This window comes from Gadus macrocephalus, chromosome 6 (genome assembly GCF_031168955.1).
Source record: "Gadus macrocephalus chromosome 6, ASM3116895v1".
Classification (NCBI taxonomy): domain Eukaryota; kingdom Metazoa; phylum Chordata; class Actinopteri; order Gadiformes; family Gadidae; genus Gadus; species Gadus macrocephalus.
The window spans coordinates 17,087,173-17,099,672 of record NC_082387.1 but is presented as its reverse complement, the minus strand read 5'-3'; the positions used below and the strand labels follow the sequence as shown (position 1 = coordinate 17,099,672).

Genomic DNA, 12,500 nt, shown 5'->3' with positions numbered 1-12,500 from the left:
CATGCACACATGCAAGCACAAATACACACACACACACACAAGTTTGTACGCACCCACACACGCACACACAAAAACACACAAGCATGCACACACACACATGCACACACACACACACACACACACACCACACACACACACACACACACACACACACACACACACACACACATACATGCATGCACCTTCCAAACACACCCACAAAGAACGGAAATTAAATGCATTTGCGGATAAGAACCAGAGGATAATAAGATCAAGGAATACCCCCCCCCCACACACACACACCACACACGCACGCACACACGCACACCACACACACACACACACACACACCACACACACACACACACACACACACAAACAAAAGGTAATTATATGTATTGGCGGATAAGAACCGAATGAAAATAAGATTGTTCCCTCTGTGATTAGATTTATCTACCACAAACCACAGGTATTCAGGAATATTGTGGGAAAGGGTGCATATTCCATACTGCACAGAGCATATATGTACATTTTTGACGTTATGTCTTACTAATCCCAAAGTAGTTGATCCCAAATGAAAACTACAATCAAACTATTGGATAGAAAATTACTGACTTGAAGGTCTAGTATGTTCCAATTCGTGCTGTAACATACTTCTTGATACAAGAGGTTCCCGCCTGGCATGTGAATTCGTGCTGTAACATACTTCTTGATACAAGAGGTTCCCGCCTGGCATGTGAGCCAGTCGGGACTTGCATAACTGTAGTTGTACTTTCCAGAAATAGAAACTACTAAGGTATTGTGAAAAACATTGTCTAGTGAGAACAAGTGCTTTTGAAATAGTTAAACACAATGCTATGTTGCACTTTGGAAAAGCTAAGAAAATAACATTAATTACATATTATTATGTATGCATTATTAAGTTTGCACCTCGCACCTTTACCTTTTATTTGAGCATATCCCTAGCTTACCGTTGAACTATAGAGGATTTGCCTATTCTTCAGTTCCTCATAATGTAAGGCATGATGTCAAGCTTGTACTATGTAACACAACACAAGCTTATTCATCCTCTGGCTACAAACAGGGGAGATGTCCACCCTACACCATATCAAGGGAAGACAGTTTTGTTTGTAAAATATAATATACCTCAATGACATTGATATTGTGTTCAATGTTTTGTTTAACTTACACATGTCTTCCTCAAAATGGGGGTTATCAACACAGTTCCATATTGTACGATTCTAAATTGGCAATATTATAAATGTCTTTCGCGATGTTTGTGTAGCTCTTTCAGCTGCGAAGGACAATGTGCCATCAAGAAAGAAAGAGAGACACTGAGGCATTTTGAAAGAGAGAGAGAATGTCTGCAGATATTTCCACCTAACCTTTCACCTACGGACCTGTTTTTCAGCACAAGCCAGCAAGAGTAGTCAAGTTGAACGCCTATACTTAAACATACAGAAACATCCAGGAATGGTAATTTCAGACTTATATTTTGTCAGTGGTCTAGTCCTAAACACAAGCCTAAACATTGGCTTAATAACTTTATTGTAGATCAGTGGATTCCTCAAAAGTTAGAATTCAGTATTTTTCCAAAGCGAGGTTGAGTTTTCAATTGACCCTTACTTAAGCTTCTCCCTGAAAAGATTGATCCAGGAGAATGATATCCATTAATTTCTGTGATGTAATCTTTCTCCCCTAGAAGCTCGATTCGTTTTTTAACAAACCAAAAGAAAACGTTTCTAAGCCATTTCTACCAAAGTTTCCAGATGGCATCAAGTTTCTGCTGCAATCCAGCAAGCTCTTTGATGGCGTTAGCAGGAATGTGTGGAATCAGGAGGGAGAGAGGGAGGAGCTAGGGCCAGAGGGAAGGAATGGAGAGCAGGAGATGGAAAGAGAAGCGAAAGGGAGAAAGAGAGAGAGTGAGAGTGAAGGGGCGGTAGAGGGAGGGGGAATGTGTGAGGGAGAGGCAGGAAGGGAGAGAAGAACATAGTGCAGGATGACGGAAAGGACGGAGGGAAATAGGGAATGAGAGAGCAGAGGTCTTGACAGAAGCAGAGTGTGTTAGCTGTGAAGATTGGGATGGAGGCACGGCAAGGACAAAGACATACCCTTGAGCAGCAGTAAGCCATTTACAATAAAGACACATTATAATTGCAATCGGACAGACATTCACAGTAATAAAATGCAAGAACAGGACCACGATCTCCCAATTCCGCAATGAAAGAAAAAAAAGAATGGATTTTTTTTTGGTTTTCTCTTAGATGCTAGTTTGGAAGGTTGGTACTTACAATTTGACTTATTTTATTAATAGCTGAGCTTCCTTGCTATGAATAAACCCTTATGGGATGAGGGCGGGTTCACCCGGGGGAAGTGTGTGAGTGTGTGTGTGTGTTTGTGTGTGTGTTTGTGTGTGTGTGTGTGTGTGTGTGTGGTGTGTGTGTGTGTGTGTGTGTGTGTGTGTGGTGTGTGTGTGTGTGTGTGTGTGTGTGTGTGTGTGTGTGTGTGTGTGTGTGTGTGTGTGTATGAGAATGAGTCTGTCTATGTGTATTTGTCTTTATGCATGCTTGTACAACCTTTTCTTCTTTATTGCTGATGCTTTCGTCTGTTGATCACCCTGTTCCTTTGTGGGTGTGTGGGCGTGTATGGGCCTGTGTGTATATGTGTTGTTGTTGCTGTCTGTGTGGGTTGAGGTTGGTGGGTGGGGTGGGGTCATCGATGCAGGGTTTGTTTGTGATTTAAACTGCAGTGAGAGAAAGAGAGATAGAGAGAGAGGGAGGTAGAGAGAGATAGGGAAAGAAAGAGAGAGAGAGAGGGAGAGGGAGAGGGAGAGAGAGAGAGAGAGAGAGCAGGAACAGCAGAAATCAATGGTACCTTCAGGCGCTTTATTTATGGTTTGCACCAAACCCACAGACCCTCTCAGTTGGATGAAAAACTGCCCTGACATGAGAGGTGGAAGGAGAAGAGGAAGAGTTTGGAGAGAGAGAGAGAGAGAGAGAGAGAGAGAGAGAGAGAGAGAGCAATGGGGTTGTTGATAAGTAGTGCATGGAGGCAGTAAAAAGTGCTGAATCAGAAAGATCCTAAAGATGGAAATGTGGAGCAGAGAATATATCGAATTGAAATACGCTCATAGATTGGTTAGATAGGCAGTATTGAGTATTGAATGCGTCAATATATTTACAAAGTTAATCTATATCTATCTATCTATCTATCTATCTATCTATCTATCTATCTATCTATCTATCTATCTATCTATCTATCTATCTATCTATCTCTCTCTCTCTCTCTCTCTCTCTCCCCCCTCTCTCTCTCTCTCTCTCTCTCTCTCTCCCCCCTCTCTCTCTCTCTCTCTCTCTCTCTCTCCCCCTCTCTCTCTCTCTCTCTCTCTCTCTCTCTCTCTCTCGCTCTCTCTCTCTCCCCTCTCTCTCTCTCTCTCTCTCTCTCTCTCTCTCTCTCTCTCTCTCTCTCTCTCTCTCTCTCTCTCTCTCTCTCTCTCTCCCCCTCTCTCTCTCCCTCTCTCTCTCTCTCTCTCCCTCTCTCTCTCTCTCTCTCTCTCTCTCTCTCTCTCTCTCTCTCTCTCTCTCTCTCTCTCTCTCTCTCTCTCTCTCTCTCTCTCTCTCTCTCTCCCTCCCTCTCCTAACAGCTCCGTCCAGCCCCCACTTCACAGCGTGTGTTTCCAGGGACCAGGCCACCTTCCGCTGCTGGTGGAGCGAGGGCAGCTTCCACAACCTCTCCCAGCCTGGGGCCCTCAGGGTCTTCTACCGCTACAAGAAAAAGTATGTCTGGGGGGGAGGGGTGGGTGGGAGGGCTGGGTGGTTGGGCTGGGAGGGTTAGGCCTGGCTGCTCCACTGCCCATGACCGACGCACACACACAACAATCGCACACAATATGATGTGACCACCGAAGACGGATAGGATCCAAAAAAAACAACGTGGTGTGTGTTCATCGATCGTCGTGAGGAAGACACAGGGGGGTCATACAGAAATACTAGAGCCAATTCAAAACTAGTGTTCACATGTCTCTAAACGACTGTTTGTCCCCCCCCCCCCCCACTTACAGTTCTCCTTGGAAAGAGTGTCCGAGTACATCCACTCCAACAAGGAATGCTTCTTCGACAGCAACCACACCACCATCTGGGCCTCATGCTGCGTCCAGCTGCGTTCCCGCGACAACGTCACTTACTTCAACACGGAGCACTGCTTCTCCGTGGAGAACATCGGTCAGTGGTCGATCCCCCTCACGCCGCGAGTCCCCCAACGCGGGGGATAGGGCTTAATACCACTTCCTCAGTCGGAAATGTTGATGAAGGTTTTTGATTGCGATGGCTTAGCTCCTAAGGAACAGGGGATGTGCTGGCTCAAAGAGCCACGGGCACCGCGTGTTTGAAAATGAATGAAGGCCGTTTTGTTTCTGAAAAAGCTTTCATTTATTTTTACTCTAAATGATGTTCTTTTTGTGATTTGTGTTATTTTAGCAAGGATAGCGTAGTGGGTTAGGGTGACATTGAGCCAAGAGGTATTAGGTTCGATCCCCGGGGTCTGCAGCGTACCCCGTAGGTATCCTTGGGCAAGATGCTCTCACCCAAACCTGCTCCTAAACACCCATCTGGATTCACTGAAAGGCCCTCTGGATCGAGAACTCTAACTGAATGGTACTAAATTGTAACAAAATGAATCATTTATTTAAAAGTACTGAAAAATAAATTGCTCCAGTAAAAAGAAAAGGCACTCCACAGGTGATGGCCACAAGCTTCCACAGTTCTTTTCTGTTCTTCTCACACTCTTTACTTTATTTTTGACAACTGGTCAAAGAAAACACAGTTACGGGAAGAAGATGGCTTTTATTTCCTTGAAGTGGAAAGGATTAGAGCAGAAAAGAACTGACATGAACACATCATCATTAAATGAGTATAGCTGTGGGAAAAAGAGAATATGCAATTATGGATTGCATTAGTCTTTTGGAAGGCGTTCATTGTGTGATGTAGGACTCAACCTTCTCGATTCGCAGCTTTAGTCGAAGCTGTGATATTTCTGTCCTTCGTTTTTGCAGCACTTATTATGAATGTAGTAATATTAAATGGTATTTATATAGCACTGTTCAAGCAGACATACAAAGTGCTGTACATCTCGTACAAATAAACAGTACATGGCATTTTAAATGCATTGCGGGAGAACAGAGGCCAAGAGCAACAAGACAGGGGAGAGAGGCAAATGCTGCGCCTGAATTCCTTGTTCACGTAAGGACCCAGACAACGCATGAATAGATTCACAAATAAATAAGGTAAATCATTGTACGAAAATAATGGAAAACATAATGCAGTTATAAATGCTTATATAATAAATATATAACCCTAACCCTATAATAAGAGAATATTCCGATAATTATTGAATAATTAATTAAACAATTTATTATAACAGCCTCTCAGTTAGAACGTAGGAAGAAGAAAAACTATGTAGAAAGGTAAACATGTTAAGTGTAAATGTGATCAAACATCAATCCCCACAGACATCTGTCATTTCTATTGGGCGAGAATTCTCAGGTGCTTTTCGCACTCCTTTCTCGTCGCTCCAGTCCGTCCCGATCCCCCGGTGGCGGTGAACTGGACCCTGCTGGGCGTGAGTCCGTACGGGCTGCACTATGACGTCATCGTCACCTGGGACCCCCCGGCCTCCGCAGACGTGAGCATGGGCTGGATGAGTCTGGCCTACGAGGTCCAGTACAGGAGGTGGAACAGCAGCGAGTGGACCGTGGTGAGTTCCCCTGCTTCTGTCGCTGGTCCTTTGCTCTCTTTACGTACACTAAGATTCCTCCTCTTCGTCTTCTCTTCTTGTGTTCTCTCCCTCCTGTCAACGTTAACGTTACGTTAAATTACGTCAATCCATTGAAGCCTGTCACTGGTACAGATTCAACAGTTCACATGCCAATTGTAGATCAGTCTTCTTGCAACTAATGCGTATTGACATTTGAAAATGTCACTATTTTTTTAATGTTTTTTTGCAAAATATTTGTAGAAATCGTTGCAAATTCATTCAAATCTGTGAGACAAGTAGTCTGCTCGTTGACTACTATTAGTATTAATTATGATGAGAAAAACCTCTCTCCATACTCACACACAAAAATATAGAAATATATCTGACCCCCGATATATCTGTGTTTTTTACAGTGCACCTATAATATATAACAAATTGCAGGTCTGACAGTCACAATTTCATGAAAACATGGCAATGGTGACTGTAATACTCGGTTCGGCCGTTTCCTAATTGCTTGCCCTTCCCACCTCTCCATCTGTTCCACTCTCTCCACTGCGCCCCCCTCTGGTGTCCAGGTGGAGGTGCAGGGGGGCACTCAGCAGACCCTCTACGGCCTGAACGTTGAGGAGGAGTATGAGGTGCATATCCGCAGCAGGATGAAGGCCTTCACCAAGTTCGGCGGCTACAGCGACTCCATCTTCATCCAGCTCGCAAACTATCCTGGCAGGGGTGAGATGTCAGCAACGCACGATGTTCACAACCACCCGTTGTTGACCAATAGAGAGCAGGGAGATAGAGAGGGAGAGGGAGAGAGAGGGGCGAGGTAGAGAGGACGGGAGGGACAGAGAGAAAAAGAGGTAGGGAGAGACCCACAGCGAAGGAGAGGGAGATGGAGAGAGCGGAGAGGAAGGGAAAGCAAGAGAGAAGAGATTCATGCGAGAGGCAGTTAAAGAAAGAGAGAGAGAGATACTCGGGGTGGAATTCTCCGCTCAGTTTACTGTTTACTGAGACAGAGAGGGTTGCAGGGCCTCTACGAGAGGGAACACTGGACTGGATTTAATTTACAAAAGTGAAGTGTATTACAGACTAGAGGACAAATATACAAAATACAAATACAGAGAACCCCACTGATGATATATTAGCAATATATTGCTGTCGAAGAAGCATATATTAAACAAATAAGAAAAACAGATGAAGGAGGAAGATGTTGATGGTTGAATGTCCTTGTTCCTGTGCGGCTCCAGAGAGCATCTTTCCTGTTGCGCTGGTGCTGGGGATCCTGGCAGTGGTCATCCTCCTCATGCTGCTTCTCTTTTCTCAGCAACAAAGGTGCGAACACACACATAAATTCACGCATGCATGCACACACACACACACACACACACATGTAAGTTCATGTTTATACCGATGTGTATATAGAGTGTTTTTTACATGATAAGTGGATGCGTATACACAGGTGTAAGTGGTAAGTTGAAAGCAATGTGTTTACGCATCCACTTATCAGGTACAACACTCTCTACATTCACATCGCCATAGAGATTAACATTCATAAAGAGCCAAATGGCCCGCATAATGTGGGACCTGTACATTGTGTAAATGTTTTCTTTCATCTCTTAGATTAACTTTGCTGCTGTTACCCCCCGTGCCCACACCTAAGATTAAAGGGATAGATTCAGAAATGCTCAAGGTAAGTCTCATTCATTATGTGTGTGTTTAAGTGTGTGTGTGTGTGTTGTGCGTGACTGTGTGCATGAGTGCGTCTGTGAGTTCACATGTGTTCAATCACAGATGCTATTTAAGGTTGTGTCTGTGTAAAACAACTATGTTTCAAATTGAGACGTGTGTTTACTTCCATTTGTGCGTAGGTGTTTGTTTTTGTAATTTTAGGAACAGAGAGAGTACCAAATGTCCCACGCACAAGTACTTGGTGCCCTGCATCAAAACACCTATTGGTTGTTAGTAACAACATAACCATCTTTGCCTTTGAATGAGAGCAGTGAATCATGTAAAAGTGTTATTATAAAAGTGTGATAGAACTAAAACACCCGCCTACTTTGGCAATAAACCACACACACACACACACACACACACACAAACACACACACACACACACACACACACACACACACACACACACACACACACACAGACACACACACACACACACACACACAGACTTGCACACACACGTCACCCACCCACGCACACGCATACACACACCTAAACACAAACCCAGAGGTAAACTGAAGGCGCTATAACACGTGGCACCTCTCCCGACACAGAAGGGGAAGTTCGAGGAGCTGAACTTCATCCTGAGCGGCGGGGGCATGGGCAGCTCCTGCACCCCCCTCTTCTACCAGGATGAGCCACTGGTGGACTGCATCGAGTTGGACCCCCTGGACCCCGCCGACGCTGGTGACAAGGGTGGCCAGAGCTCGGAAGCCCAGCGGCTCATTGGGGGCCGTCAAGCGTCGGGCCGGCCCACAGTCGGGGGCCTCAGCCACACCCTCAGGTACCTTTCTCTCCATTCCGCTCCTCCGTGGTTTCTGTTTTTGCGCTTGTCGTATTGTTAGGGTTGCTGATTCGATTCACTAATCTAAGTGTTGAGGTGTCACCTCAGTACCCACAACGGCTCCGTGCTTTACTAATCCGAACTCGCCCCCCCTCCTCGTCATTCTTCTCTCTGTCCCGCCAGCTTCTGTGATGAGGATGACGACAGCGTGGTGGGCGACCCCCCCGACCAGGATGCTCTCTGGACGCTGCTGACCACCCCCAGCCCCAGCCCCACCTCAGCCCTGCTGCTGCCCGGCCAGCCTGAGCTGAAGCAAGGGTTCCCGGGGGGCAGGGATCCAGACCCGAGCCTGGCCCACGATGGAGCCCCGCGGCCCCAGGCCTGGCTCAACACCGACTTCTACGCCCAGGTCAGCGACGTGATGCCCTCCGGGGGCGTGGTCCTGTCTCCCGGCCAGCAGCTGAGAGCCCAGGAGTCCACCGCCGCACGGGAGGGGCAGAAGGAGAAGGAGGAGGAGGAGGCAAAGAAGAAGAAGTTGGGAGCGCAGATCGAAGGCGAGGGGAAAGATCCAGTGGGAGACAAGGAGCCAGAGCAGCAGTTCCAGCTGGTGGTGATGGCGGCGGATCCCGTCGGCGACGGTTACACCACAGACGCCATGAACTGGCAGACGGGCGTCGTCAACGGCTACCACACTCTCCCCGCCGAGCGCGTGGGAGACGTCACTGCGCCCAGTGTGGCCGTGAAGTCGGCGGAGGACTACCAGCCCTCCTACATCCTCCCCGACGCCTCCCCCCCCCCAGCCCGCTATCTCCCGCCAGTCTCGGACTACACCATAGTGCAGGAGGTGGACTACCAGCACAGCTTGATCCTCAACCCACCACCCCCCCAGCCCCCTGCACATCAGTGCCTGCCCCAGCACCCACTCAAACCCCTGACCCCCATGCCGGTGGGGTACATCACCCCGGACCTGCTGGGAAGCATTACACCCTGAGGAGATAATTGATTGATCCCTTAAAGCGCAACACCCCGCCTGGAATAATCCTCTTGTCACACAGATACACACACACACACGCGCACACAAACAAACAGACAAACATAGACACACACACACACACACACACAAACACACGCACAAACACACACACACACACACGCACACACACACACACACACACACACACACACACACACACACACACACACACACACACACACATGCATACACACACATACAACCTGCTGGAATCCAAATGACTCAATGTATTGATTGAGATATGATGCAGTTGTTTGTGTTCAATGTGTTGTTTGAGGTTTCTCAAAGGGAAGCTTGGAAAGCTGCGAATAACAGTGCAAGGGTCAAGGTTCGATGTGCAGAGCATTGTTTTTTTGGGGAAAAGACTATTGTTTTTCACCCTATATTTGCATCACAGACTCCTGGACATATAATGTCTCTATTCAACACTAGGTTTTCTGCCGCGAAACAGGAAAGTTGTGTTGTTGGAGGAATGAGGATCATTTGGATCCTTTTTGTCTTTGAATTGCAAGATCATTCGCATGAATGGAAAATGATAAGCTAAGCAGAATTTTTAATAACAAGGCAAGTTTGTTAACGCATAGAAAAATAATGCAGAATCATTTAAAACGGAAATAATATATTTCTCAAAACAAAAGTACCTTGCTTACTTAAAGGTTGTTGGCCATGAAGCTGTGGTCATAGTAGAGAGGAAGCTATTCAATGTGAGATTTAAAAGAAAAGATCCCCTTTGTGGTTAATAGATAAACAGATGAGTAGCTGATATTATGACAGTCGAAAGCAGCAACAGCTCGATGTGTTTGGCTGACAATATTTCGCCGGAATTTATCCTCTGTTCTAAAGCTGCAGCAAATAACATTTTAGCTCCTATTCTTATTCAGCAAATGAAAGGAAAATTCACCCGATTTTTGCTTCGTGAATATTGTTCTATCTTTGTTTAGGTGTTTGTTAGCATAAGCATAACTGATGAGGGACAGAAATATAGACATACATATATATATACATATATATATTTTTTCTATAAAGTTTTATCTTGTGATGTGTTTTTCTTGTCACTAGAAACTGCAATGTATTGGCCTGCATTTATGCTGTTGCAGCTTCAGAAAGCTGAGCGACATCATCCTTGGGCCCTGTTGCTGCCTGCATGGGTCGTGGGCTTTCCCCCTCTGCCCCCAAATACAATACACAAACTGAGGCTTATTAGAGGCTTTCTATTGTTGAAATGGTATGAATCGACAGAGAGAGTGAGAGACGATGGATGGATGATTGTTACATTGACGGTTGATGGATGGATGGATGGATGGATGGATGGATGGATGGATGGATGGATGGATGGATGGATGGATGGATGAATTGGTTGAGGATGGACGCTTGATATGTGACGGATGGATGATGGCAATTAAGCTCTTTTGAATCAAATTGAACTGATGGAGGATAGAGGATGGATTGAGGTATCAATAGGAAGAAGAAAGGTGAATGCAGCGTGCATATGTCACCTTGAGCTGTTGTTGAGCGTCAGATGTTTTATACCTTCAGGCAGCCATGCTTCACTATTTCAGCTACCTTTATGAAGCACGTATTCTTAATTTGGATATTCTTTGTAGAAGTATGGATGATTTAGAACAGGGTTTGGGGTCACGATCCGAGGCATGTCCAAAATTACAGAATTCGATTTGTTTTTTCAAACCCCTGTGCCTAGAACAGTGTTATATAACTGTGGTACGGTTTGTTTGTGTTTCGTGTGCACGGACAGAAGCACATTGGCATTTAGGGTTGTAGGGTAGGCATGAATTCTCAATTGAGAAGCCGAGCACAGGTTGTCTTTTCTCCGCCAAAAAGGTGTGAACTCTCACACACACACACACACACACACACACACACACACACACACACACACACACACACACACACACACACACACACACACACACACACACACACACACACAGCATGCTAATTATCCAAATACAAATTCAGTAGAAACATTGACAGAAAGGTGTTCTACTCACTAGTAGTGAGAAGTATTGTGAGAAGCTGCTATTCATTAGTCCTCTGTTCACAGAGTAGCGCTGCCAAATGGAATGCACATTGCCATCACCTCACATGAACTACGAATGAATGCCAGGAACTTTTTTTCCCTCATAATGGCGCAATTCAGAAAGGCGGACAGACACTGCCTGTGAGCCATACCCCTTTGGATAGAGAAGTGCGTTTGTGTGCATGTGTGAGTAATATGTGCGCATGTCTGGCAAAATGGACAAAAATGTCAGAATCATGGTGAAGAGTTGGTCTAATGGACACAGTTTTCATCTGGTTGGGAGGATTTTGCTCAGAGCGGTTTGCAACGCCCGCGCCATCATCCTCTTCATCGAAGTACTCATGTACTTGTGTTGTGTTACAGCGAAATGTATTATATTAGAATGGCGTCCAAACAGCCTCAAAATAGACAGGGCAAAGTGATAAACAAAACCGAATGCATCGTAGGAATGGGAAATAGCCAGGCTCAGGACTCATTTTGAATGGCCACATTATGTGAGTGACACATCTCGGTACATCAGCCGAATGGAACAATCATGGACATACTTTTAATGTGAATGTGTCATTCTCTTTCTTTCTTTCTTTCTTTCTTTCTTTCTTTCTTTCTTTCTTTCTTTCTTTCTCTCTCTCTCTTTCTCTCTCTCCCTCTCTCTCTCTCTCTCTCTCTCTCTCTCTCTCTCTCTCTCTCTCTCTCTCTCTCTCTCTCTCTCTCTCGCTCTCTCTCTCTGTTAAGCTCAGTTGCTGCTACCCAGTGCTACAAATCTTACCAGCATGTTGAAGCTCTTACATATAAAGTCTTAATATATTTATTAGTGGTATGCAATTATATACCATTAATGTAACTAATAACAAACAATTGCTGCTTACAACATAACGTGTTGTTTCTAGACTTCAGCCAGCATATGAGTATTCTAGAAAGGCAACATTCAACTATATTCTCCTTTCACAAATGGCTCCTGTGTACAAAAAAGAAAGTAACAGATTTACAGTGATGTTCCTGCTTACAGTCTACGGCTATAGGGTCATACCACAAGCTAAAATTGGCTTTGACTTAAGGGGCGACATTTCGTATTTTCATCAACAGGGACACATTTTGACCAAAGTTGCATCATATTGTGGTCTTCATTTAGCCTCTATGGTGACTTCATTACACAGTTGCCGTCAGTGTGATTTTACTTTGAGAAGGAG

At 45.3% G+C, this 12,500-nt stretch overlaps 1 protein-coding gene across 1 annotated transcript in view; it reads left to right on the top strand.

Moving 5' to 3' along the window:
* The window catches only part of ghra (growth hormone receptor a), a 27,920-nt gene that overhangs the window by 14,072 nt on the left and 1,348 nt on the right, over positions 1 to 12,500 (top strand). Inside the window, 9 exon segments of the mRNA XM_060054597.1 lie at positions 3,623 to 3,755; positions 4,040 to 4,059; positions 4,062 to 4,199; positions 5,552 to 5,730; positions 6,306 to 6,459; positions 6,975 to 7,059; positions 7,348 to 7,417; positions 8,013 to 8,242; positions 8,426 to 12,500. The exon segment at positions 8,426 to 12,500 is cut by the window's right edge and continues 1,348 nt beyond it. Coding sequence (XP_059910580.1) covers positions 3,623 to 3,755; positions 4,040 to 4,059; positions 4,062 to 4,199; positions 5,552 to 5,730; positions 6,306 to 6,459; positions 6,975 to 7,059; positions 7,348 to 7,417; positions 8,013 to 8,242; positions 8,426 to 9,233 — 1,817 coding nt within the window. The 3' untranslated portion in view covers positions 9,234 to 12,500.